Raw genomic sequence first — 25,791 nt, forward strand, 5'->3', positions numbered from 1 at the left:
GTTCACCGTACAATGCAGATGCACAGTGAGACTGCATGTCGTGAGGGTGTAACTCCATGAGGCAGAGCAGCTGTCCACAGCGTCCAGGGATGTGCACGGGGATGCTAGCTCTCTTCGCTGACGTTGACAGGGCGACGTTTAGCTCGATGGAGCATGAAAGGACGCGCAACGGTCAATCCCACAGAGTCGCTCGCCGGTGCAGGCGAACAAAATGCATCGACGCCCATGCGGCGCTGTAGCAACTTGCGGCCAGCGGCGGTGAGACTCTTATTCGGCGGATACCTACAGAAACGCGCTTCGGGAATAGATTCAACGCCACCGGGCACAGCGAGGAGGCGGTCACGATTGTCTCTTGTGGTGGTAGTGAGGCTGAGCAGTGCCAGTAGTCAGCGGCGCTGGGTGTGCAGGCGCGTCTCTAATTTTAGAGGCCGCAATGGCGTCCTAGCGCTACTGGCGGCCATGATGGTTGTCGTGTGAACTTTGCTGCCGTGCAACGAGTTCGAACAGGCGTTGGCTGCGCTCTCTGCGGTAAAGACAATCACAACTGCTCTAAGCACGCGTGTGCAGGGCTCGGCGGTACTGTACGCTCACATTCTGATGAAGGACTGGGCCACCCGCATTGTAAAACAAGGTAGTTCGCCATTCCTCGTCTCGTTTCACACCCCGGGCACCGCTTAGCGTTGCGCGCTACGCCCGATTGGTGCGAGGCGCTGTCGCTCATGTCGAGCTGAGGAGAATTGAAAGCGGTGCCAGACATTCCTGCCCTTTATCACCCCAGCTGTGCGCTGTTCCCTTCGTTTTCCATTTGCACTCATCAGCACCACACCAACAGTCTACTGGACCCTCGCCATCCGTAGTGCCAGCCCGTTGACCGCTGCACGTCATGGCGTACAACCAGCAAAACTATGGGGATGCCCATAACAACGAAGTGCGTGACCGCCCCTCGCGCCTGCACGCCAGACGTGATGATAGCAGTAGAACGGCGATGCTAACGACGCGCCCAGTACACTCCCGGCAGGCACGACGAGGACGAGGTCGGTCGCTCTCTCCTGCACGAGAATGCGGCAGGCACCAATCACGACCCCTTCTACGGCCACCCTGAGAACCGCCCACACTCAACCTACAGCCTGACAGAGACATACGCGACCGACCGCCCGACACAGCACCCAGCCGAGGCGCACGGCGGGTCCGATGTCTACTCAGCGACTGGCGGCTATGAGCCTGCTGCTGACTTTGGCGCTCCCAACCGTGCGCCCTCCCCATACCAGAGGAGCGAGACCAGCTCAACCGAGGCCTGGCGACAGCGCCAGCAGCCCGGAGGTGCGGTCGCCGCTGCTGGCGGTCTCAAGCGTGGTATGACGCGCAAGGTCAAGCTCGTTCAGGGCTCCGTCTTGTCCGCAGACTACCCCGTGCCCTCTGCTATCCAGAACGCCATCCAGGCCAAGTACCGCAACGATCTCGAGAGCGGCAGCGAGGAGTTCACACACATGCGCTGTAGGTGATGAAAATGACGTGCTGCGAGGACCAGACGCTGACAGCTGCCAGACACCGCCGCGACATGTGACCCCAACGACTTCACCCTGAAAAACGGCTACAATCTGCGCCCGGCCATGTACAATCGTCACACCGAGCTTTTGATTGCTGTGACATATTACAACGAAGACAAGGTCCTCACCGCCCGTACTCTGCACGGTGTCATGCAGAACATCCGTGACATTGTCAACCTCAAGAAGTCCGAGTTCTGGAACAAGGGAGGCCCAGCCTGGCAGAAGATTGTCGTCTGCTTGGTTTTCGACGGTATCGACCCCTGCGACAAGGGCACACTTGATTTGCTTGCTACCGTTGGTATCTACCAGGATGGTGTCATGAAGAAGGACATCGACGGCAACGAGACCGTTGCTCACATTGTAAGTTGCGAACAAACTGCGAGATTCAGCTATTTCTGACAGAGCTCAGTTCGAATACACCACCCAGCTGTCCGTCACACCCAACCAGCAGTTGATCCGTCCCCACGACGATAGCGCCAGCACGCTCCCTCCCGTCCAGATGATGTTCTGCCTGAAGCAGAAGAACACGAAGAAGATCAACTCCCACAGATGGCTGTTCACTGCCATTGGTCGCATTCTGAACCCTGAAGTCTGCATCCTGCTCGACGCTGGTACCAAGCCCGGCCCCAAGTCCCTCCTCGCTCTTTGGGAGGCTTTCTACAACGACAAGGACCTTGGTGGTGCTTGTGGTGAAATTCATGCAATGCTTGGCAAGGGCTGGAAGAACCTGCTCAACCCGCTCGTTGCGTCCCAGAACTTCGAGTACAAGATCAGTAATATTCTCGACAAGCCACTGGAATCGTCTTTCGGATATGTTTCTGTCTTGCCCGGTGCTTTCTCTGCCTACCGCTACCGCGCCATCATGGGACGTCCGCTCGAGCAGTACTTCCACGGTGACCACACCCTGGCCAAGATTCTCGGAAAGAAGGGTATCGAGGGCATGAACATTTTCAAGAAGAACATGTTCTTGGCTGAAGATCGTATTCTCTGTTTCGAGCTGGTCGCCAAGGCTGGTTCTAAGTGGCATCTTACCTACGTGAAGGCCTCCAAGGGTGAGACTGACGTGCCCGAAGGCGTTGCTGAATTCATCGGACAGCGTCGTCGTTGGTTGAACGGTTCCTTCGCTGCCGGTATCTACTCACTTCTCCACTTCGGCCGCATGTACAAGTCTGGCCACAACTTCGTCCGCATGTTCTTCCTCCACATCCAGATGATCTACACCATCTGTAACACCATCCTTGCTTGGTTCTCCATGGCTTCCTTCTATCTCACTACCATTGTCATTATGTCTCTCGTCGGTACGAAGACGGACTCACGAAGCGCCTGGCCTTTCGGAAACCAAGTCACTCCCATCTTCAACGTCGTCGTCACCTACATCTACCTGGCTTTCCTCGGTCTTCAGTTCATTCTGGCCTTCGGTAACCGTCCCAAGGGTTCCGTTTGGTCTTACCTGATCTCGTTTTCCGTCTTCGCCTTGATTCAGTTCTACATTGTCATCCTGTCCATCTATCTTGTCGTCCAGGCCTTCACGAGCCCGACATCGCAGAAACTCGACACGTCGTCCGCATCCGCATTCGCCGACTCATTCTTCTCGTCAAGTGGTGTCGGTATCATTATCATTGCGCTCGCGGCTACCTTCGGTCTCTACTACGTCGCCTCGTTCATGTACATGGACCCATGGCACATGTTCACCTCGTTCCCTCAGTACCTCCTGATCATGTCTTCCTACGTCAACATTCTCAACGTCTACGCGTTTTCCAACTGGCACGATGTCTCTTGGGGTACCAAGGGTTCCGACAAGGCTGAGGCTCTTCCCTCCGCGAAGACAGAGAAGGGTGCGGATGGAAAGACAACGGTAATTGAAGAACCGGATCTTCCGCAGGCCGATATCGACTCTCAGTTCGAGGCCACCGTAAAGCGTGCTCTTGCACCTTACGTTCCTCCTGTTGAGGATAACGAAAAGACCCTGGAAGATTCGTACAAGGCTTTCCGTACTCACCTATGTACGCTCTGGATCGGTTCCAACGTTCTGCTCGCTGTCATCGTCACCCAGGACAGTTTTGATCGTTTCGGTTTCTCATCGTCCGCTACCACTCGTACTGCCCACTTCTTCCAGGCCCTCCTGTGGGCGACCGCTGGTCTGGCTGTAGTCCGTTTCCTCGGATGTATGTGGTTCCTCGGGCGCACCGGAATCTTTGCCTGCGTACGCCGCAGATAGAGACAATCGGGGCCATTTTGAAGTTCTTGGCGTCGTTGCGGACATTTTCTGGATTGTCCGAGCTTCTCCGGGACCAAGTTACGACCACCTTGCGCCCTACTCTTACGACGGCCAAGACTGCTTTACTAAGCTATCTGTTCGATTCCCCTAATCCGCTTTCAGTCTTGCGTTATGGCGTTGTGGCTGTCTTATGACTCCAGCGGACTGCTGCGCGGTCATGGACTTTGATCTTGATACACTAAAACCATCTGCAATATCATGTTGGATGGATCACGAGAACCCCCTTGTATTACACCATGTTATAGCACTACGCGCTCAGGCCACTCTCTTGGGCGGATTAACGGATTACATTGCACTTTGTACTTGGAGCTTTCTAGAATGAATACTACAACTTTTAAAACCACAATCATCTTCCTATTCTTGTCGTCTTCGGGAATTTTGTGAAGGTACAAAGTATCCACCATATCCCCCCATGATCTCAGTCTAACACTTGTTAGCGGCCTCTCATTCCACCCAGCCACACACCTCCGTCCCAAAGTCAAGCATCCCCTACGCCTGCATACATGACGTCGTCCAAGCCCCCTACTAGCCTCCGACTCTGCGTCCCTGCCAACGCGCGCTGACTGGTGCGTCGGCCACTCCCCCTTGTTTCAGGATCGCCGACCTTCCTGAACGGTCCGAGGCATGCAGATCTGCAGGGCTAATGCGACTCTGACGGGTGCGATGGCGAATGAGAGATGTCGCGTGGCGCGTTTGCTTGCTCACGTTGTATTCCTGACTCTTGGACCCTGGGAGATGGTTTGGAAGCAGTGTGATGTGCGATATGAGGGGAGCCTGCGATTTGCGAAGATCTTCTGGGTCTTCAATGTTACCAGCGCTGCAAGTTTTTGTGGTATGGAGATGACGACTCTAGATTTGAGTAGTGATCACTTAACTGTCAAGATGCTAAGTCGAAAGTGCAGCGCGGAGGTAGTCAGAAGAAAGAGGTAATCAAAGTTCCCATCCATTACTTTCACCCAACACTCTCAACCCCAGCGCGTCGTCCACCCACCCCTCACATAACACAACCATCGAATTCACAATGTTTCATCCGCCGCCTCTAAAGCATCGATCTTCTCAGTCATCTCCCATCGCTCCAACTGCAGTGCCTGCACGAATTCTTCCGATGCGCGTGCTGCTCCCTGCTTCTAATCAGTGACCATAGAAGTAGTCAAGGTATCCCAGAGACTGCAGGCGTTCAGAAATACCGACCTTGGCATTCGAAATCTCCTGTGCATGCACCGCAAATTGAAAGTCCAGTTCATGCTCGCGTCATCCCCGCCCCACGCGGATCCGGTCGACATCGAACAGCGTCCAGCAACGGCTCAGGTGAGCCTAGAGGGTATAATAATGCGCCTGCTCGATCTTGATCTTGAGTTCAAGGAATTCTAGACTACGTCTCATGCTGGATAGCTCAGGGTCGGGATCCGAGGCCGTGGAGGGATTCAGCGGTGTGTCGGAGTGCTCTGAGTCCCCGGAATACGGAGGCCATTGTGGTTGCTGATCTGGTGGTGGCCATTTTAGGTGCTGCGGGATATATGGAAGCGGTTGCGGTGGCTGGATCCTCTGTGCATGCTCATGCTGGGGATATTGTGGGTGCTGCAAAGGTTGTAGTGGCTGCATGGGCGAATTTTTCATGTGCCGTGCAGTGCCATCATGTGCCTGCGGAGATGGGGGAATCTGGTATTTCATGGCCTGTTCCTGTGAATGGGCCTGGAAAGGAAGAGCCTGACGATGTTGCGCTGAAAGAGCCCCCATTGCCTGCGAATCGTAAATGAACACTTCCGCACGATTGGACTGCTGAATATAATATTCCTGCGAATGCGGGTGTAAAGATGCAAACGCTGTTACTATATCCTTTCGATCGTGTTTCATGCTCTCGGGGGTATTCGTAGGTAAGAACCGGATGCGGTGATTGTACGAGATTAAGGCGGGATGAGGGTCTTCTGGATCGAGTACAGAGTCTACATTTTCCCATCGAAGTTGCTCAAAGCCCATCAGCGACGGCAAAGTGTGACGTAAGATGCTGGATAACTCAGTCATTAGGCGACTTCCCTCCATAGACGACGACCTGCCCTCATCTCCTCCAGTATCTCATCGTCCCTTGCGCGCCGGGCTACTTCGCCAGACAAGGTAGCGTCTTCATCCGTATGGTGGTCGTCTGAAATGACTGTATTATCCTAGTCTGATTGGCTGCGGGAAAATTCAGCAATCTGGTTTCGCGTTTGGAGCGTGGCGGCGAACATATCGGACGATTCGTCGACTTCGGGGAGATTGCATGCGAGACCACTTGAATCGAATTGATCGTCAAGAAACACGATGGTGCAATACAATTTTTGTCTTCAATATATGCGGCACATTGATAATGTAAGCTGGCTGGGATTACGATGGCGAGAGACGTTGTTGTTGTTTTTGTTGTTGTGAAGTCGTGGTGAGGAAGGTGCTATACTCAAGATTTGATAGGACTCTGACAACGAACAGTGCGATTCCTTGCAAATACACTAGTGAATATTCTCTATCGCTTTGCAGAGGGTGTCATTAAGCTAGTCTCATAGTTTTCGTGGCCTTGTTCAGTGCATCCTGTCGAGATCTGCTGCGGTGTAAGTCGGTCCTACAGGCCTTGATCGTCACCTCTGTTGATTACCTTGGACTAGCACGTCTCAGGGCATATATATATGGTCACCTCCTAGCTAGCAAGTAACTCAGCGAAGTTTTCTATTGATACATACAGCGGCTACGTCTGCCGCGACAAGATCAGTCACTTGCGTCAGGGAACAGATCCCGACAGTTGCAGTGCAACCAAGATGCTTATCAAGGAGTAAAAGCGCTTACAGTTGGACTCGTCTTACTGAATCTCTTCACGGTTCTCTTCAAGTTCGCTCTAAGCGGTTCAATATGCTATCTTTTGATGGCATGCATCTTAACATGAATCGTTGTAGCAGGGGCACCAACAATTTTGTCAAACCTAAGATCCACCTGGAGACTCCCGGAACAAGCAAAAAGAATACGTACAGGGAAGTTCAAATTCGTACCTCCCCCAGTCATAAGATGTAGCTGCTTCACACTTTTGTGCGCTGCACTGACTACTAAGGTGCTACGCTAGGGCAGAACCGGAGTGATTTCTGAACGAAGGTCATAAGAGTCACGACTTCGGTTAGTCTGTGAGGTGTTCTGGCCGGAAATTAACCAATTCTCCATTCCCTCTCAAAAGGCTTCAGAATCTGCTGGAGACCGTGTGGGATGAAAAAATTAGTTTCCTCTCCGAGCCAGCCTTACCTGGCGCTCAATGACAAGGACGCTGGAGAAATTGAAAGCGTGATGTGGCAAAAGGGTACCACGGCTCTGAGGAGATGACTTGACCAAAGAACAGAGTGACCGCGGCAAACGCGACTCTGGCGTTTGCATCTGGCCTTCACCTCGCCGTGCACCGTGCTGTCCACTAAAGCTGCCTGCCCTCCATCTGCCTCTCCGTTTGCCAACTGCTAACCTCCATTACAGCTTTTTGTTCACGCCGTCGTGTTTGGACATCTCCATTGCCTCGCAGCATAGTTATCACAAGTGCGCCACCCTGATTCTCGGAAGTAGAGGTTGTCATCATGTTGGAGCTCGCCATAGCAGAAGCATACCGGCCGCGCCCACGCCCACAACAACCTCCAGCCGCGCCTCCACGACTAGCGACATTCGCAACGAACCCCAACGCTCGAGCTTCGGTCTCTTCGCTGCGCTCTCAGTCACCCTCGCTACCGTCGCGCAGACCAAGCGTGGTCTCCCACGCTTTCTCACTCAGGAGCTGGGTACCGCGGCGAACGCGACTGGGGTCCATCTCCAGCGGCAGGACAGTCACACCGCACGATGCTACACGAGCTGACTCAATATTCAGTCAGGCGACTGTGAAACCTACAAGTCGTGCGATACAGGATGTAGAGAGATGTGCGCAAGACTCACCAGTCCCCCGCCAACCAATTGTGACACCCGCTCCTCATGCCCTTTCGTCGTCAGAAGTGTACGAGCAAGAACTACCACCCCTCCCACCCCCCGTCCCTCTCCCACCACAAGAAGAGCTCGAACACTTTGACACCGCCCTACAAGAGTGTCTTGAGGCCCTCCAACCTCCATCCTCGTGCTTGAACCGCGACTTGGCGGGCACAGCTCTCGAGCACCTTTCACACATCGCCGACCTAGCATCCTGCATCGCGACCTCCTGGCCGGAGTTCTTCACTATGCTATTACACGCCGTGAAGCTGATGGCCAGCGTATTGCCCACGCATGAGGTTGGAGCGAGGAATGTGCTGGTGAGATCGTTGGCGGGCGTTGTGAAGCGGTGGAATGAGAAGAGAAGGAGGGGAACAGCGGAGATACCGATGGTGATTGGCGAGGTATTCGATAATTTGGTGCAAGCCAGAAAGATGGAGAATGAGCGGCTGGGCGAAAAGTTTGGGCGGTGGCTGTGTGGAGCTTGGGGAAACGTCAAGAGAACGGAGGGTAAGATGTTGAGGATACTGACGCTGAGTGTGTCGACTGCGGTGTTGGCGGCTTTGAAATACGCACTCACTGCCGATCAGGATTTGGAGATTCACCTCTCGGTTCTGACATCGTTAGACAAGGGCTTGCCTCTTCCACCGGCATATCCACGATTGCGGGTCACCACCTATCCGTCCACTACAATTGGTACGGCAAGCCAGGGTGTTGACGTCCTCCTCCTGGAGCCTGACAGCATTGGTCATGACGGAGACGTGCAATGCCAGAACGGGGCATTGGGGACCGCTGTATGCGTCAGGGCGCTCTCTCCAACGGCGAGGGTCGTTGTTTTGAGTGGAGCAGACAATGTTGCATCATCGGCGATAAAGGGACGTGCTGCCACTGAGGCCATAGGCGGTATCGAGGAGACACCTGAATTGGTCTCTGCAGAGTTCGTGGACGTTTACGCCACTGACGTTGGATTCTTGAAGGCCGAAGATTTTGATAGAATGGCTGTGGAGGTCGCGGAACTGGATCAGCGCATACTTCGATAGGACGGCGATTTACTGGTTTTGGGAGCTGGTTTGTATATTTGGAGTTGCTAAGGTTGTCAGCATTGCTTGAAAACCAGTCACATAGCTCTCGAAGTCTGCACTGGGTAAGGACTTGACTTTTGGAAAAGTTCATCTGGAATATGCCCCGGCAACGCCATTCTTGCAACCTCGAGCCCAAGCTCATGGCTGCCATAATACCAACCGCTAAACTCATGCTGTTCGTACAATGCTGTATCGTCAACCTCAAATCCGATCAAATTCCTCTGTTTCCACTGATTCTCTAGTCCCCAGAGACATGGTATGCCTCTGCACTTCTAAATGAGGTGCTTGCTCCTGAAATACGCCCTCAGGTAGACGACCTGCCATGCGCCTAGACCTACCAACATGCCCATGGTGCCAAACGCAAACCACTTGACGCGCTCGTTTGTGCTCTCGTTTGTGTCTCTCAGCTTCTGCTCGCGTCCCCTTAGGTAGTCCATCTCGGTGACAACTTCCGCGACGACCTCCTCGATCCTCCTCAGTTCGGCTTCAACAGGCTTGAGCTTCTCACCGGCCTGGATGGCGTTCCAGTCCTTGGCGTCGGCGCCAATATCGATGTCAAGTTCAACGTGGCGCGGGCCGGTGCCTTGCTGTGAGCCGGAATAGACGTTCTCGAAGCAGACATCGAAGGCGGAATCGGCGTGCGATGTGAAGGCGTAGCGGTTCTCACCAACAACATCCTTGGGCTTGTGGTAGTCGTTGCCCATGGAATCGCGAATCTGTCAATTTATTAGCGCACGTCAAGCATGGTGGATGCTCCCCACATTGCGCCAGATAAACTGTACATACATGCATATCGACCTTCTGTCCATCGCCTCTGTATCCGTCCAGAATAGCTGTGACGACCACGAGCTGGTCCTTGGCGACGAAGTTACGGATGCATCGCTCGTACTTTGCAGCGTCGTGCGGCGAGACGGGGTGGAGGTCGAATTTGAGGGCGGCGGCGAGTGGCGCAATTACAGCGATCAGCAATGTGAAGAGGCGTAGTATCCGATCCATGGTGGTCTGTGTGCGCTCCGGAGAGTCTATGGAACTGCTTGTGGTATTGATACAGATTCCCAAGGAGAGTTCGGCATCTTGACAGGTGTTGTGAGCTAGCGCGCCCGATTGGGAAAGGTGTTTGGGGCCCTGGACGCGGCTGCCCTGGACGCGGCTGCCCTTTCCCATGCCCCTCCTTCGTGTTCACACTCCAACAGTCTGTACTTCATCTGCATTGCAGGATTCAAGGCAATTCACAAGCGCTCATTCTGCTCGCTATAAAAATACGCGCCAACGCTGAAGACGCTAATAATGCTCGCCGAGAGTTCATGACACACCAGCTGACCAATTCACCAGGCAGTGGTGCCTCCGTCGATCCTCAGATCGTGTCCAGTCATATAGCTGCTCGCTCCGCTCAGCATGAATAGCGCTACTGACTTGTACTCCTCTGGCATGCTGATTCTTCCGAGCATGTTGTTGTCCTCCCACTCAGATCGGTTTGATTCGCCTCTCCTGAAGTTCTCCTGCACCATAGGCGTCACGATGTGACCAGGGCTCAAGGAGTTCACACGGATTCCACCTGAACCATCTGGCCTCTTCCGGCCCCATTCCATGGCTAGATTCCGGGCGAGCTGGATGACCGCGGCCTTCGAAGAATTGTATACGGGAGCGTGAAGTCCTCTGTTGGCGATCGTGCCGCTCATCGAGGCCACCAAACACATCGAACCCTCACTTTTGTAGTTCAACATCTCGCGAGCGCAAGCCTGCGCTGCGAGGAAAACCCCTGTATAGTTGACTGACATCATCTTGGCGATATCTGTCTGCTTGTAATCGATGGCCTTCGTCACTTGCTGAATCGCTGCCGCTGTGCATCATGTCAGCTAGGATGCCAGATGCCTGAAAGCCTTCACAAACCTGCAACCAACCCGTCCAATCGCTTCTTCCGCGCTGCAATTTCTGGGATGATCCGGCCCAGCGCTTTCTCGTCTGACACATCCGCCTGATGGTACTCCAGAGCGCCATCAAACTCAAAATCCATGCGATTTCTAGCATCCTCAAACTCCTTTGTTGGCTCTGGCGATCTGTCGAGGACATGGACGGTGCCGCCGGCTTCGACAAGCCCCTCTGCTATCGAGAACCCTAGGCCCTGACCACCTCCTGTCACCACGTAGACCTTTCCGCCGATGTTGAAGTGCCCGTGTTTCCCATCGCCAGCAATTTCTCGCTTCTCATATGGTGTTTTCTTGTCTCGGTGCGATACGAGCCCTCGTCGATAAAGAAGAGTGGTGGGCTGGAGCTGCGACAAGCTCGGCCTCCTGCAAGCGGCGCGACGCATTGCAGTCGCTGATCGTAGAGATGTCATCGTGTTACTTCTCAGAGGTAAGAACGGGTATACTGAGCAGAGAGAAAGGACTGTGGTATCGAATTCGAGGCTGGAGACTGTCACGATTTGAGCTGACAATTGTAAAGGTCGCGAGGCAACGTGACGTAATTTGAGAACCTCAACAAGCCCACTCATTCAATTCGCCCTTTCCTGCGAAACACAGAAGCCAGCATCGTGACCTCCGCCGGCCGCCCGCGCTGCCCTTCCTCTCCGTCGCTTCTACTAACAAAGATTTGCGGTGATCTTTGCTGAGCGCGACTGTTGCTTAGCAGAACCCCGTCATGCGGTCCTCGGAGGTTACGAAATCCGACTCCAGATTGACCAAGTTGAACACACGACGTCGAAAAAGCAGGTGTTGCATGCAACTGGGCGCGGCTCGGCCTACCGATTCCCGGGGTGGAATCCTGATTTTGGTGGAGCGCCTTACAAGCCATCGACGACAACCTGCGATCATCGCGAGGAATCCCATGCGCGAGCACATGGAAGAGTTTGCTCCGAAAGTATACATTGACCCCCAACCCCCAACCCCCAACCTAAGCCCGGTATGAATCCAATCTTCAGAACCCGCATGCAAAGACCGCTCGGATGGTATTCTTGACTCACATTGGCTCGGCGAACGACCTATGATCTGACTACGGATCAGTAGACTGGTCATGTCACACATGTAGAAGCGGGGACAGGGCTAGCCGCATACCAACGACTACCACTGCAGTGCGAAACGTCTGAGACGCTGGTCTTGGTACGCTGCCCAAAACACCAAATTTCGCATAACCTGCAGCTAAATAACACTTCAACGGCGCCGTAGATAAGCTACAATAAGGCACTACTCTACCAGTGTCCTTGTTTGAATTGACTTGTTGATGACAAGCTACAAGGGAAGAAGCAATGAAAAGTACTGTTATTATAGGTTTTCTAACGATGGCAGCTCTAGAAAGTTGGATCAAGGTATTGGCGTCTTGGACCTTTAGCACCGCAGTGGTAAATCTTCCCCGCAGTTACTCAGGATTCAGAGATAGATCTGCTACACATTTTCTGGGGTAAAGCAACTATATGTGGATCACTACCGTATTCGGTGCGGTCCGTGGCCAAATTGGTTTACCCCGTAGATTCGGGCTGCGGGGAAGTTGATCGCGAGCACGATGTTTCCGTGCCACCATATAGCAGAAACCGTCTTTCATCACCCATATACCTGGACCTGAACTTTGGAGGCCTTCGAGGTATTAAGATACGGGAAAGCTACAGAGCTCTTGCAGCGCAAGACCTTCGAGCTTCGAATTAAGCTCTAGAGCAAAAGTGCAACAATGGAGGCTTATTTGTGGAATTTAAAGCCTACTCTTATCAGCACCTCACCGTATGATCAACAACCCCTCAATGCCCAGCCTCGGCGACGGCACTGTAGCATTCGTCGGCGTTCCTTGTGCCGACGCAATGACCGACAGAACGACCGATCAGTTGCCGCCGGTGTGTGTATATCAAGCTGCTGCGAGATTGGTGCTCAGTGTCCTTCAGCAGAGCCCTAGAGGCAGTAAAAACCGTAGTACAACCCCCCCCCCCCCCCCCTTCCCTCGGGTGCCTTGTTTCCTCAGTCTCCTTCATCCTCCGGGACTTTCGTCACCATGGCACCCCAAGTCGCCCCAATTGATGAATCGATCATCCAGAACCTCGTCGCCCAAGATCATGTGAAATGGTGGAACAAGCCAAACCTGCGACGTCTCTACCTGCTCCTCATCCCCTTTTGCCTGTTCATCGAGTCAACATCCGGCTTCGACTCCTCCATGATGAACGGCATGCAAGCTCTGACCTACTGGAAAACATTCTTTAACCACCCCAAGGGCGGCCAGCTGGGTTTGCTGGTTGCTTGCTACAACTTGGGCGCGATTACGAGTATCCCGTTCATCTCACTAGTGTCGGATCATTTTGGACGGAGGAAAAGTATTGTGTTTGGGAGCGTGATCATGGTGATCGGTAAGGTTACGAACACCGACCGAGATGATGGATAAATACTGATCGCTGAAGGCGCCATCATGCAAGGCCTCTCTCAAAACCGTAGGTCCAAATCCTCCCCGTCTACTCGAATAGCACTGATATAATATATTGCAGTCGCCATGTTTGTGTTCTCTCGCATCTTCCTCGGTCACGGCATTGTGTACGCCATCATCGCCGGCGCCGCTCTTCTCGGTGAACTAGGCCACCCAAAAGAGCGCGCATTTCTGGGTAGTTTGTTCAACGCGTTCTTCGGCGTGGGAGCCGTTCTCGGCGCCGGGATCATCGTGCAGACGCGCCTCATCCAGAGCGACTGGAGCTGGCGGCTACCTTCGATCCTGCAAGCTACACCCTCGCTGATACAAATTGTCTTCGCCTTTACAGTTCCAGAAAGTCCAAGATGGCTCATCAGCAAGGATCGGCACGAGGAGGCGTTGGAGATCCTGATCAAGTATCATGCTGAGGGCGATGCGAGCGCGGAGCTGCCGCACGTCGAGTTGGCGGAGATCCAGGCGGCGCTGAAAATCGAAAACGAGTCGAGAGCGAGGGGATGGGGTGAGCTGTTCCAGACGAAGGGTATGCGGCACCGGAGTCTGGTTGCTGCTGCGTTGGGTCTTTTTGTGCAGTTCTCTGGCAACGTAAGTCGAGGTTATCAAAACCGAGGAGGAGGAAACACCTGACAAGCGCAGAATCTGATCAGCCAATACTTCGTCCCTATTGCGGAGAAAATCGGCATCACGAGTAGCTACGACCAAGTCCGCTACAATGTTGGTAAGGAGAGCTGGGGCTTCCTCGTCAGTCTGGTCATGGCGAGCATCACTCCAAGATTTCCAAGGCGGAAGATGTACTTGCTGTGCGCGAGCTGTTTGCTTGCTGTTTACACTGCCTGGACTGTTGCACAAGCCCGTAACCGCATCACACAGTCAAAAGAGAGTGGATATGCGGTGTTGGTGTTCATTTTTTTGTACTCGCCCGGTCAGTATCATTCCGGCCGCGGTGACCAGTACGGTACTCTAACCTCTCTATAGCGTACTGCATCGGCTACAACGCCTTGACCTACGTCTACATGGTCGAAATATTCCCCTACTACGTCCGCACCAAGGGGCTGAGTTGGTTTCAACTGTTTGGTAGGACGGCAGTTATGTTCGGTAGGCGCCCACTAACGGCTTCTTTCACGCCCACACCATCCCAACCGCACTACCATAACCTGTTCAATCATCGCCAACTGATGCTGACGTACCCCAGGATCTTTTGTCAACCCCATCGGTCTTGAAAACATCGACTGGAAGTACCTCATCGTATACGTGGTATGGCTGTGTTTTGAGATCGTTTTCATCTACATATTCTTTCCTGAAACGTATGGAAAGACACTGGAGGAGTTACACTTCTTGTTCGAGTCCGAGAAAGATGAGCGTGATCAACTGGCTGCTGCGGCAACCAAGGTTATCAGTGACCCGACAGTTATTGAGCTCCACGAGCATCCAGAAAAGAAGGCTTGAGACTGTGAGGGTATGGCCAAGAAGAAGAGTGTCGATTGAGAGTGTCGATTGAGAGAGTGTCGATTGAGAGAGTGTCGATTGAGAGAGTGTCGATTGAGAGAGTGTCGATTGAGAGAGTGTCGGTGAGGTGATGATTGTATTTCCATGCATCAAGACACTCTGTGAGTAGAAAGAATGATGACTAATGAGCATGATCCGCACTTTGAGACATTTCCCGTCACCTGGTCTTTGAAAGTCGTGTTCTGTTTGAGTGCTAGACCATCAGCTTGGCACGTTAAACAGCGCTTTTCGCCGCCAGCGGAACAGGACACATCACTGACGAGTATGGTAGCTCTTGAACTACTCTGCGCATACTGTGTAGCCCTGTAACTGTTCTGGTCAAGTCGTAAAAAGTCAAAGTCCCCTGTGAGAGTTTGAGCGGTGAAGGTCAGCACATCGGCAGCTGCGTTCTCTAGAAATGAAGTGGCCAGACCAGAGGGCAGCAAAGACACTTGCGTTCATTCTTTACATCATTCGCATTCAATCTGTCATCTGGGTATCAATATGTAAAACATATCGATGCACTTTATACCCAAAAGACGCCTACGTCCCTCATCGTCGCTCCTCGACATGCTCCTTGACATCATCCATCGGCTTCTTATCGCTCAAACTATCCTCCTCATCTCTCGCAGCAGCGCCAATGAATTCCTGTGCCTTTCTAGCTTCGCTCTTCTTGTACATATACTGCATAATCAAGAAGCAAGCCCAGCACCCAACAATGAAGCAGATATTGACCGAATAACCCTTAGTCCAGCGTGGCGCCTCAACTACAGGAAATACGGTGATGGGATAGAATGAGAAGACTGCCCAGCCAGCCGTGAGCATGCCACCAACCGTGATAGCGCGGGCTTCGGCGTCATCGCGCAAAGCCATGTTGATGAAGGGCATGAGTATGGGTGTGACGGCTGCGGACACACCGAGAAGGTAGTAGCATGCAACTGTTGAGGCGGTCAATGCGTGCTGACCAGAGGGAGAAGGCGTAACAACTTACAGTGAAGGCCCTTAGGAATGAACCAGACCAGGAGCAGAATATTGGCGATGAGGTAGATAGTCTGTACGATCGAGAAGATACTCCACAGGGGATAAACCATGCATAGAGATGTAGCGAGGAGCGCTGCCACCACCGAGACACCCTGCGCACCAGTTGGGATAGTGTTGATCTGAGGTATGGAGTAGTTGTGGAACTTGGACGCTTGGTCCTTGAGCCAGAGCGCCATCTGCCCGTGGGGGTAAGAGGACGACAGGAAGAATGTGTAGGCCAGAACACCTATGTAGAACTCCCACCGCCGTAGGGTGCGTTTAAAGATTGACCAGCTCAGCTTCTGACTAGGTGCAATACCGGCTGCTGCCACTCGCCTCTTCGCTAGGTCGTGTTCGGCGGGGCTGAGCCACCATGGCTTTGCGCTGCTAGGAAGACCGGGGAAGATGAGAAAACCGGCGAGGGCGATTGGCAGGGAGATGACACCTGCTTCTGTCAATACTGATAGTTTATTCGCAATATTAAAAACTCACCGTCGATGATAAAGAGCCACCGCCACCCTGCCATGCCACCAACTCCGTTGAGGTTCTTGTATGCGGCGGCCTGTAGATACCCACCAAACATAACAGCAATGTTATTTGAGACGTACCAAACACCAGTGCGTTTGAAGACCTCCTCAGGCTTGTACCATGAGCCCAGAACGTAAGTTGTTCCAGAAGCCACGGGAGTCTCGAGCAGACCGAGTAGGAAGCGAGTTCCGTAGATGTCACGCTCGTTGCGCATCTGCGATTGGGTGAATGTGACGATCGACCACAGAACTTCCATCAATGGTAAGTAGTACTTCGCAATCTTCGGACGAGAAAGCAAGAGCAGGGATGGGATCTGGAAGACTAGGTATCCACAGTTGTAAAAGGTGCCAAAAAGCGAATATTGGTTGCCATAGAGGTTGAGTTCCTCTTTCATGCCTGAGACGTAGGCGTTGTTAATGTTTGACGAATCAAGCCACTTGAGGAAGACTGCTGGAGTCAGTACCTAGCTGTCGGATGCAGTGCAGTCGATACTTACACATGAACGAACAGAAGGTCAGAAGGCAAGCATCCAATTTCCTCAATAGCTTCCTTTCCTCTGCTGGATAGTGCTTTGGGTACCACTCCCAGAGGTACATCCACGCCTTCCATGGTGATCGGTTGGGTGCATCAGTGGGTGCGATGACACTCGTGCTGAATTCGCCAGTCCTGGCATCAACACCAGCGGTCTCATCTCGGGGTCCGGTACTGGTTGCCGCCATTGCAGGAGCTTGTAGGGTGTGGTAGCAGGCCGTTGGTAGAAGTAGTACCCATTAACCTGGGACGAGACGGCTACTGGTCATCCCCAGCAGTGTAATATGTAGACAAACCGTCGTCAGACATCATAGCTGGTAAGCGAAGATGTTGTTCGTGTCACGGGCATCGGCGTATCGCCTAGATTAGCATAGCGCAACGCGGGGAGACCAAGGCCGGTACATTTCTCCACGAACGAGTACCAAGAAGGAAATGAACCGATGCGCGAGTGGTTGTGAAATCCTGGAGCATCTAGGTAACCGAAGCAATGCCTGCAAAGTGATCAGCGGGCAGGCAAAGACTTATTCGAAGGCCGCATTGCGCGTCTAAGCGAAAGCTATCGCTGACCGCTATATCAAGGATGAAAACCAAGGGGCTCTTAACAATAGGTGAAGGATAGAGACACATGACCTGTGCTATCGAACTCGGTCTTGCTGTTGATGAACTGAATTGAATCGCTCGGGTGGATACATCGGATGACGTCACAATGTCCCTGGTTCGGCATCTACGCGTCTCGCACGTGAAAATTGTGCCCTCTGTGTGCAACAGACATAAACGCAGCTGCAACGACAGTAATGCGCAACACGACTACCCAGACCTCTACAGACAAGGATTCTGCGGAAGACTACCATGTGGTGGAGAAAGCTGAATGCAACATAACATCCAATTGAGTCTCTAAAAGCCACGTTGGCTCGCAGGCCTCGTGCGCATCATCGCTGAAGACTTCCCATTTCCAAGAACTTCAAAGCCTGTGTCAAATCCTTTCCACGATATTAGAGGCAGAGACCCAGGGTTAGTCAACGGACAAATGCAACACCCCTGTCGCTGCAGTTCTGAGCTGTCCCAAGGTCCCGGCTCTCACATTCACTTCTAGGTTGCAATGTATGGACGATCACGCTCTTTTCAACACCGCTACAACACCAAGATCCCAGATTTCAGAAGACATCGGCAGAGCTACTCGTGTTAGTGCAATACAAGAACTCCTAGCTAACAAAATTTTGAAACATTGTCGATTGCATACTACAGCAGACCACACAATTCGTCTTACTTCAAGGCCCCAATCATCTTGTACAGGCTGTTCTCAAGTGTGATTGGCGAGCGAATAGCCGACCAGTTGTAGTCCAGCAGGCCCCAGAACTCCTCCAGCCCCTGGATTGTCTCTTGCGGCTTCCTGCCTGGTCGGGTCTGCAGGTAGAAAGATCCTGACAGCTCCCAGTGCATCCAGCTGACCTGGTACTGTTCGACCATCTCAACCAAGCATTTCGCGTATGTGGTCTGATTCCAGTATGTTCCGTTGTTGATGAAGCCCCACTCGGAGATGACCATGGGGAAGAGGTACTTGGTTGTTGGGTCGTCAGGGTTGACGCTCTGAAAACCTTTACTATACCACTTGCGCTTGAACGTCTCGCAGTTGTCCTGGGTAGCCTCGAAGTCGTACTTGTGAATCTCCAGTACGATCTTGTCCTTAAAGGCAAAGTCTTCTGGCTTGAAAATTGCGGTCTTGTTGGCCGTTGCTTTACCGACGGTGCCGTTCAAGGTCTTGCCGAGGGGTATCGGGTCGATGTAAGTGTCGTATGACAAACCAGAGAAGAAGATCAAGGCGTTGGGATCCGCTTCGTGTACAGCCTGTGCAGCGGCCGTCATGTGTACGTACCAGGTGTACCAATCAACGGGTTCAGCAGTGGCAGCGGCTCTAAGTTCGTTGCGAAGACCCATTGAAGAGAACATAGGCCAATTCTCCTTAGCCTGGAACTGGTCAGTCTACTAGGGCCGCCATTGTTCAGCAGAATCACTTACATGCTCGGCCAGCCATGCGAGACCACGCTTCCATTTCTCAACATCAAAAAACTTCTCGCCAAACCAGCCGTTTCCATCGTTGTCGCCGCAGCACCAGAATGCCTTGCTGACATGGTTGTCCAGATGAATGATCACGCCCTGACGGGAGAGCTCCTTTGCAACGGCATCCCAGACCTCAAGTCTTGTGGTATCCTTGGTGAACTCGGGGTTCTTCTCGAGGATCTGGTCGAGCACCTTGGTACCATTCGTCTGCCCAAGGGCATTGATGAAGCTTTTCTCAAGTGTTTGATTTGGGCTGTTGGCGAGATAGTCGTCGACCATCTCAATGGCGAATGTCAGGCGAACAGAGTTAAGGCCAAACTTCGGAAACCAGGAGACAATGTCCTTGACCGAAGCGTGCTGAAGACCCTCAGGAACCATCACTTCCTGGTGTCCCGGCCAGTTCGTAGAGACAAAATGGAAAATATCGCCATTCGCATCGATGATATCGCGACCCTTGGTGGAAAGCGGAAGTTGAGCGGCACGCTTGACTTCTGGGAGAGCAGAGGCGAGAGTGCTCAGGGCAAGCGCAGGAATGAGATTGGTCAACAGCATGATTGCTGCGCTGCTCGATATCGGCCTGGAAACCGTGTTTTGGTGTTCAATTCCTCTCCTCGGCTTCGGCACGACTATATATTGTTTACCTGATGGTTAAATTGCGAACCAACCATTTAGGCACGGCGGACACTATCACTAGCTTCATGCTATTTCCCCAGACCCAAGACCACTTTGCGGAGAAACTGTGGACTGTAAAACACCGAGATTCCAAGACATGCACACGCAAACGCAACATACGGGCCGCCCAAGACGGAACGAATTCCGGGAAGAGCGCTGGACCTGATGACGCATCACACACACAAGGACCCTGAAGGACACGAGCGGCTCCCCAAAGCGTGATGGGCCGGACAACGGATGATATCTTCATCGGGCGACGGGCCTCGGTTCAACGCCGATCCCATTCCCGTAGCCTACATGACGAGCCTCGGTCGCAATTGCTCCGTTATCGATATCATACTGATGGTGGCATGCACACTACGAATTGCTCACGTAGTTTCAACGAGGTATCTTGGCCATTCATGCTACACGACATTGACGAACGCTTAACGGCCAGCAGGTTGCAGTACGGTTGAAACATCTCCCGCGCCACTATCGGTCTTCAACGCCAACCCTCGAATCCTGCACTCGACAGTCTTTTGGGAATTCGACATGTTCTCTGCCACAGACTCGGCTAGGAGGGCAACTGCGAGGTAGGTCGTAAAACCTCGGTCGGGATACGGATTGCTGAGCGGTGTGCAGCATCAAGGGCGTTGACTTAAGCGAGTTATACTCCGAAAACATCGCTGCAAAGGTCTTCCAAGTTGCGGAGCGAGGCTTGAAGCAAGAGGCATGGTTTCCGAAGGCGAGCTCAACAACCCAGCACTGATGCGCATCACAGACACCATTGCCGACCTATCCACACACAGTGCCCCAAGTTGGACCTGATGCAGGTCGATACGAAGAGCGGGAAGCAGACTTTTGGACATGCGGCTTCTTTCCAGGCTGCATTTACACCATTCTAGAGCGCGCAGTACGGTACCCTCAAGCACTAGATGTTCCGGAGCACATTCGTCCACAGTTCCAAGATCAGCTGCTGAAGATCGGCCGACACTGGAATGTTGCTATCAATCAGATGAGCTCGCGAACCGATACACACGATATGGGATTCATCGTGCAGCCTGCGTTGCAAAAGGACTGGGAGTTGACAGGAAACAAGGAAAGCTTGCAGTCTGTGATCAACGCTGCATATGCGCTCGCATCGAGATACGACGAAAAGGTCAAAGCTATCAGGAGCTGGGATACGGCAATTAACGACCGCTACTCGATCACCGACATGAATACAAGCTTTCTTGTCATCATCGACAGCATGTGTAGTGAGTCGATCTGTTATGTCCCGGATATCGCCACTAACATGCTGTAGATCTTGACCTTCTCTACTATGTTGGTCACAACCAGCAAGATCAAGCGCTCATCGACATCGCAACCCAGCATGCTGACTCCATCATCCACGAGATTTTGCGTCCAGATTTCTCATCATACCACCTTGTCAACTTTGACCCTCGAACAGGGCAACCACAAGCAAAGATGACCAACCAGGGCTGGAGAGACCATTCAACGTGGAGTCGCGGCCAAGCATGGGCAATTATGGGTTTCGCACAAGTCTATGCCTGGACAAAAGACACCAAATACCTTCACACTGCGATCAAGTGCGCAGAGTACTTTCTTCGGCGGTGTGGAGAGGGAGAGGGAAAGTGGCACCACCCACTGGTACCTCTGTGGGACTTCGATGCTCCTATTGATGATCCTGTAGAGCCACTGCGCGACGTATCAGCAGCTATGGCAACCGCCAACGGCCTGCTTGTCATCCACCAGTCTCTGCAGTCGCTACCAACATCTGAAGCATCACAGCTGGCACAACCATCAATGAACTTTCTGGATATCGCATTGCAGATCGTGAGTCAGACACTCGACATGTCGTATGACCGCGATCTTGCAGCATTTGAGAGGCCAGGAAAGGGCTTGGTAAATGGTACTGGGTCAGCGGACATCAAGCTTAGGGAGAGTGCGTTCGATGCGATCCTGAGGAACAGCACAACGAACTGGAACCCGGATGCCCACAAGAAGTACAAAGACCACGGTCTGGTGTATGCAGACTACTATCTGCTGGAGTTTGGCAACAAGCTGTTGAGGGCTGGGCTTCTGTAGACAAATTGAGCCAGACTGTTGATACATTAAGCCTCTCGATATGGGTCGCTTCCGGTGAATCGGAGGCAGTCACGATGTTATCACCACGGAGGTAGTATACAGTACTAGGTCAAAGGTTTGGAACTGCCGGGCCAAGGCCGCCCCTACCAACCAACGCCGTTGGTCAACTCACAGCATTGTTTCTCACCCAAGTTACTACACAATCAAATGAAACTGCTTGGAATCAAATGCACATGTATTAATACTTTGTTTGCCACCCTCTGGCTGCCCGACAAGTAGCCAGGCGTCGCGGAATACTCATAATTAACTGCTTAATGAGCGATCCTGGTATCCTACACCAGCACTCTAGTAGAGCCTTACAAAAGCCATCCCAATCTTCCTGAGAGTGTATACAATTGTTATACTGTGGATAGAAGTAGTGCATGCACTTCTTGAGGTGCCACCAGGGGTGTTCAATAGAATCAAGGTCAGCTGAGTACAGTGGCCAGTCAATAGTTGTGATGTGATGCTCGGCCAGGAAGCTGCGTACTACTCGTGGGGTATGTATACCAGCGTTATCGTGCATGAACAATGTGAACTCCTACAATGAGGCAAGAGATCTTCTTTCAAGGCCTTGATGTAACTTTGGCTGCTATACCCACTGCGTGGGGCATTGAAATCGCGCTCCATAGTGACCGGCTTACACCGCCGAGGTCGACCACGTTCATCCAGCCACACACTTGCCCATACCATCTGGGCAGGCTTAGGAGCAGTACTCAGGGTAGTTAGCATAGCTCTCTTTCATTGTTAATATGGTAGCCTGAACACCCACTACTGATTATGGCCTGAGCCCTTCTGGACTGAGCCCTCATCTGAGAACTTGACTGTGCGGCGATGCCATAGAAAGTAGCAGTACCTCCCAGAGAAGCTTAGATAAGATGGAGATGGAGGAGAGGACGCCGTTTGGTACAGTAATTAGTAAGGCCTTGTTGCTTTAGGCATCAGTAGAGTGTAGAACGAATAGGTGGCTTCTTAATAGGGGTGTCTAAATTTGCAAGCTGTGCTACTTTCTGAAGGGTTTGATACTCAATTTTTGGTGTTTTTTGAGCAGCTTGATAAACCAGCTTCTCCTAATGACGTGATAGTACGCTAGATCGACCTGACCGAGGTTGCTTCTGTGTTGTGGGCTGAGAGGTATAGGTACGGGTAGTGTATTTTGTTGCGGCAAGCGTAGCCGCTGTATATCGATGGAAAACTGCGCTGAGTTGATTGTTAGCTAGGAGGCGACCATATATACATGCCCTGAGACGTGCTAGTCCAAGGTAGTCAACTGAGGTGACGATCGAGGCCTGTCGGACCGACTTGCACCGCAACATATTTAATAGCACTTTCACTGCGGCCAAATTCTGCTGCTAGCTTCTTGATAGGAACACCACACTTACACATGGCATTGATTTTATAGCAATCTTTCAGACTAATATTCGGCCCTCTGCGAGCGTTTTCATAACTACTGTCCAAATCGACGCAGTATTGGCATTGTGATGGGTGGTCAAAGTATTGGTGTTGAGAATCTGGTGATGGTTTTCCCCGCGCGGGGTTCAAAACTTCTGACATGTGACTGTAGACACGCAGATTGTCCTTTTCAAGGATGTGTGCGGGAGCCTTACACCTACACGTAAAATAGACAACAGAAGGGCTGCAAATCAGGCTCATAAATTAAGCAACAACTTCAGGCATACCCTAAATAGACAGATATAGGAGTACGCATTAAGCAAGGCCCTTGATTGTTCCTTTTTACATTGTTAAGTAAAGACAACACAAGAACACACAGATGAGTCTACGTCGTAAGATGAGGACAAAGCAATAAGACCGAAATGATAAGGTCGACATAGATGTTTCTTACTAGGAGAGAATTTGGACATTGATGTATTCCCCACCGTCTCCACCCCCCTTGGCGCTCAGCTTGCCAGCACGAATGACCGGTACGTCTTCCCACATCTTCTGCAGATCCAATGCATCGTACTGTGCAATCTTGTCAGAGGTTCTCGCCACGGCCAAAACAGCGGATATGAGATGTATACTGTCTCCTGTATTCAATACTCTCGTCTTGGACCGGATGGTCGGAATCAGAGTTCTTTGCCACATCAGATTAGTGTTGGCGTCCGGTTTCAAAACATGTCCAGAAGAAGTCACGTTCTCAGCGGAGTCTTGCTCTCCTGTGAGGGATCGCAAGATGACAGATCTGACCCCACTTGCTCCAGCATCTGAACAGATCAACGCACCGTCAACTGTCTCCAGAATACCCTCTGCAAACGACGAACTTTCGGTGGCTTTGATAGTGGCGCTCTCTGCGAACGTAGGCAGAATCTCGCCCTTCTTAGAACCTCGCCCCTGAATTGCGAATCCTCCTTGAGATAAATTGAGGGTCACGGGGCTCAGACCTGGGTTTCCAATACTGGTGAAACGTACATACCAGTCCGGCCACCTAGAACAAGGAGCAACTAGGATCGTGCGAACTTCGACCTCCAAGTCCCTCCACGGTTTCCAGTGACTGCTGAGCACCTGGAGGCTCTCTACAGTCTCGTCCCTTCCTTTGAAGAGTGCTACAGCGCGCTGCTCGTTATGCTTGACCTTCCACGGTACGCGCCAGGTGTCACCTCCATCTTTGCTTATGGCAATCGTGTTGTCTGGAGCCATCTGCTGAAGGAGCGGACCAGTGGGAACGCTGAAGCCGAAATGCGAGGAGTATGCGAACTTGCCATACTTGGCTTCCGTAGCTTTGAGAGGCCAGGGACAGAACTGCCCTGATGACAGCAGGAAATGATGATTCCCGGTGTTGCACACTATGTGCATTGGTGCGTCAATAGGGGATGCCAGAGCGTTTCCGCCAGGCAGAGGCTTCTCCTCTGCTGTCCAGAAAGGCTGATTACTTGGCAGACCTAAAGCGAGAAAAGACTTTAAAGCCCAGTAGACGGACTGCGGAGAGTTGTAGTCCTCACACATGTAGTAGTTCTGGTATGCGAAACCAATATTCAAGCAACCGTCGACGTTGAAGATGTCGTGCTTATTGCTCCACCACCTAAAATGACGAAGGAGTAAGCCCTTGACCACTCCCAAGTCGTTCAATGGCGAAGGGAGTTCGACCTCTGCAAAGGCTGCAGCAGACCAGAACCCAGCAAAAGCGAATCTGTAAGTCAAACTTCGACCAAATGGAATAGCAGCACCTGTCTCTTCTTAGCTGACTCCCTCCGGATGGTCCGAATATGGTTAAGCCCACTTACCATTGGAATCGAAGTACCTCCAAAACGTCGTTGCAAACTCTTTCGCACGTTCTCGAAATCGTGTGCACCTTTCAGGATCGAGGTCTTGCGCCATCTTTGCGTACATGAGTTGCGAGAACTGTATCGCGAAGCTGCCAGAGTAATAATCGGCCTGTTTTCCTTCTTCATTCCACATACCATCTGCTGCCCACCCTTGCCCCAGATAAAAGCGTTCCATGAGATCCAGATCTTCTTTCATAGCATCGCCAACTTGCTCATAAAGGATGCCGCAGACCTTGACAAGCGCGAGATTTGTCATGACCCGGAACCACAGCCAATTTGTGATAGGGAAGTCTTTGCCATTTATCGTCTTTAGCCACTCTGTGATGTTTCGTTTGGCCGTGTCACTTTGAGAATGAAACATGGCATCTGGCGCTGCCAGCAATGCGTACGAGATGATCTCCATCTCCACCATCCGCTGATCTCTGAGGACCACCGGACCCCAATACTCGGCGTGCTCTGGATCTGTACCGTTCGCCAGCCCTTCAATGTAGGGACGGACAAGCTCATTGTATTCAACCTCCGTGGTGATCCTGGAATGCAGAAGGGTCCCTACAGCCCATAGTGCCCGAGCAAAACCCTCGAGCTGTGCTGCGACATCGTCAAAATGGGTTCCAGTTGCCAACGGTAGCTTCACGCGTGCACCACCTGGCGATTGATAAGGTTTGATGGCGCGCAGTAACGCGATAGCACCAAGCTTGAAGTCTTCATGGGTGCGGAAAGGGTTGTCGGAAAAGCCTACCAGGGGTGGCATGGCGCGCTGAAGGTTTGACGTCGTCTTGGGGAGCCTCAGTGGTGTCACTCTGCAGGTTTGATGTGTTCATCCATATTGTTTGGCACCGATGATTTAGGATGACTGTCATCTACGGCTCGGCTGT

General features: G+C 52.3%; 11 protein-coding genes across 11 annotated transcripts; 4 read left to right on the plus strand and 7 right to left on the minus strand.

Annotated features, from left to right (window-relative positions):
• The first annotated feature begins 598 nt into the window (after positions 1-598).
• Positions 599-3,860, plus strand: M421DRAFT_346015 (glycosyltransferase family 2 protein). Its single transcript, XM_033589528.1, has 4 exons — positions 599-928; positions 1,005-1,494; positions 1,546-1,907; positions 1,957-3,860. Exons 1-4 carry the CDS (start codon positions 884-886, stop codon positions 3,763-3,765), a joined length of 2,706 nt encoding a protein of 901 aa, XP_033451620.1. The 5' UTR covers positions 599-883; the 3' UTR covers positions 3,766-3,860.
• A 3,368-nt stretch (positions 3,861-7,228) lies between these two features.
• Positions 7,229-9,168, plus strand: M421DRAFT_346054 (uncharacterized protein). The gene has a single exon (XM_033589529.1). It carries the CDS (start codon positions 7,401-7,403, stop codon positions 8,814-8,816), a length of 1,416 nt encoding a protein of 471 aa, XP_033451621.1. The 5' UTR covers positions 7,229-7,400; the 3' UTR covers positions 8,817-9,168.
• M421DRAFT_418011 (uncharacterized protein) lies at positions 8,649-10,068 on the minus strand. Its single transcript, XM_033591646.1, has 2 exons — positions 9,645-10,068; positions 8,649-9,574 (listed from the first exon to the last, which is right to left on the minus strand). The coding sequence occupies exons 1-2, from the start codon at positions 10,020-10,022 to the stop codon at positions 9,131-9,133; spliced, it is 822 nt and encodes a 273-aa protein (XP_033451622.1). The 5' UTR covers positions 10,023-10,068; the 3' UTR covers positions 8,649-9,130.
• A 12-nt stretch (positions 10,069-10,080) lies between these two features.
• M421DRAFT_418012 (NAD(P)-binding protein) lies at positions 10,081-11,332 on the minus strand. Its single transcript, XM_033591647.1, has 2 exons — positions 10,749-11,332; positions 10,081-10,698 (listed from the first exon to the last, which is right to left on the minus strand). The coding sequence occupies exons 1-2, from the start codon at positions 11,194-11,196 to the stop codon at positions 10,184-10,186; spliced, it is 963 nt and encodes a 320-aa protein (XP_033451623.1). The 5' UTR covers positions 11,197-11,332; the 3' UTR covers positions 10,081-10,183.
• A 1,501-nt stretch (positions 11,333-12,833) lies between these two features.
• Positions 12,834-14,699, plus strand: M421DRAFT_56680 (general substrate transporter; the record flags this gene model as incomplete). Its single annotated transcript, XM_033595429.1, has 6 exons — positions 12,834-13,182; positions 13,234-13,263; positions 13,318-13,838; positions 13,890-14,175; positions 14,229-14,348; positions 14,446-14,699. 6 exons carry the CDS (start codon positions 12,834-12,836, stop codon positions 14,697-14,699), a joined length of 1,560 nt encoding a protein of 519 aa, XP_033451624.1.
• Positions 14,700-15,199: 500 nt separating this feature from the next.
• M421DRAFT_418016 (MFS general substrate transporter) lies at positions 15,200-17,447 on the minus strand. Its single transcript, XM_033591648.1, has 4 exons — positions 16,783-17,447; positions 16,251-16,733; positions 15,730-16,203; positions 15,200-15,676 (listed from the first exon to the last, which is right to left on the minus strand). The coding sequence occupies exons 1-4, from the start codon at positions 17,003-17,005 to the stop codon at positions 15,291-15,293; spliced, it is 1,566 nt and encodes a 521-aa protein (XP_033451625.1). The 5' UTR covers positions 17,006-17,447; the 3' UTR covers positions 15,200-15,290.
• Positions 17,448-18,080: 633 nt separating this feature from the next.
• On the minus strand, positions 18,081-19,540 carry M421DRAFT_409016 (glycoside hydrolase family 5 protein; the record flags this gene model as incomplete). Its single annotated transcript, XM_033590363.1, has 2 exons — positions 18,834-19,540; positions 18,081-18,782 (listed from the first exon to the last, which is right to left on the minus strand). The coding sequence occupies exons 1-2, from the start codon at positions 19,425-19,427 to the stop codon at positions 18,081-18,083; spliced, it is 1,296 nt and encodes a 431-aa protein (XP_033451626.1). The 5' UTR covers positions 19,428-19,540.
• Positions 19,541-19,928: 388 nt separating this feature from the next.
• M421DRAFT_346130 (glycoside hydrolase family 88 protein) lies at positions 19,929-21,807 on the plus strand. Its single transcript, XM_033589530.1, has 5 exons — positions 19,929-19,933; positions 19,987-20,119; positions 20,169-20,256; positions 20,308-20,779; positions 20,830-21,807. The coding sequence occupies exons 2-5, from the start codon at positions 20,079-20,081 to the stop codon at positions 21,612-21,614; spliced, it is 1,386 nt and encodes a 461-aa protein (XP_033451627.1). The 5' UTR covers positions 19,929-19,933; positions 19,987-20,078; the 3' UTR covers positions 21,615-21,807.
• Positions 21,808-21,830: 23 nt separating this feature from the next.
• M421DRAFT_346146 (uncharacterized protein) lies at positions 21,831-22,417 on the minus strand. Its single transcript, XM_033589532.1, has one exon. The coding sequence runs from the start codon at positions 22,177-22,179 to the stop codon at positions 21,853-21,855; it is 327 nt and encodes a 108-aa protein (XP_033451628.1). The 5' UTR covers positions 22,180-22,417; the 3' UTR covers positions 21,831-21,852.
• On the minus strand, positions 22,418-23,352 carry M421DRAFT_346145 (uncharacterized protein). The gene is made up of 2 exons (XM_033589531.1): positions 23,036-23,352; positions 22,418-22,853 (listed from the first exon to the last, which is right to left on the minus strand). Exons 1-2 carry the CDS (start codon positions 23,304-23,306, stop codon positions 22,657-22,659), a joined length of 468 nt encoding a protein of 155 aa, XP_033451629.1. The 5' UTR covers positions 23,307-23,352; the 3' UTR covers positions 22,418-22,656.
• A 143-nt stretch (positions 23,353-23,495) lies between these two features.
• Positions 23,496-25,667, minus strand: M421DRAFT_99224 (uncharacterized protein; the record flags this gene model as incomplete). Its single annotated transcript, XM_033598727.1, has 2 exons — positions 23,496-24,817; positions 24,875-25,667. 2 exons carry the CDS (start codon positions 25,665-25,667, stop codon positions 23,496-23,498), a joined length of 2,115 nt encoding a protein of 704 aa, XP_033451630.1.
• Between the last annotated feature and the right edge of the window lie 124 nt (positions 25,668-25,791).

Source organism: Didymella exigua, assembly GCF_010094145.1.
Source record: "Didymella exigua CBS 183.55 unplaced genomic scaffold M421scaffold_6, whole genome shotgun sequence".
Lineage (NCBI taxonomy): Eukaryota > Fungi > Ascomycota > Dothideomycetes > Pleosporales > Didymellaceae > Didymella > Didymella exigua.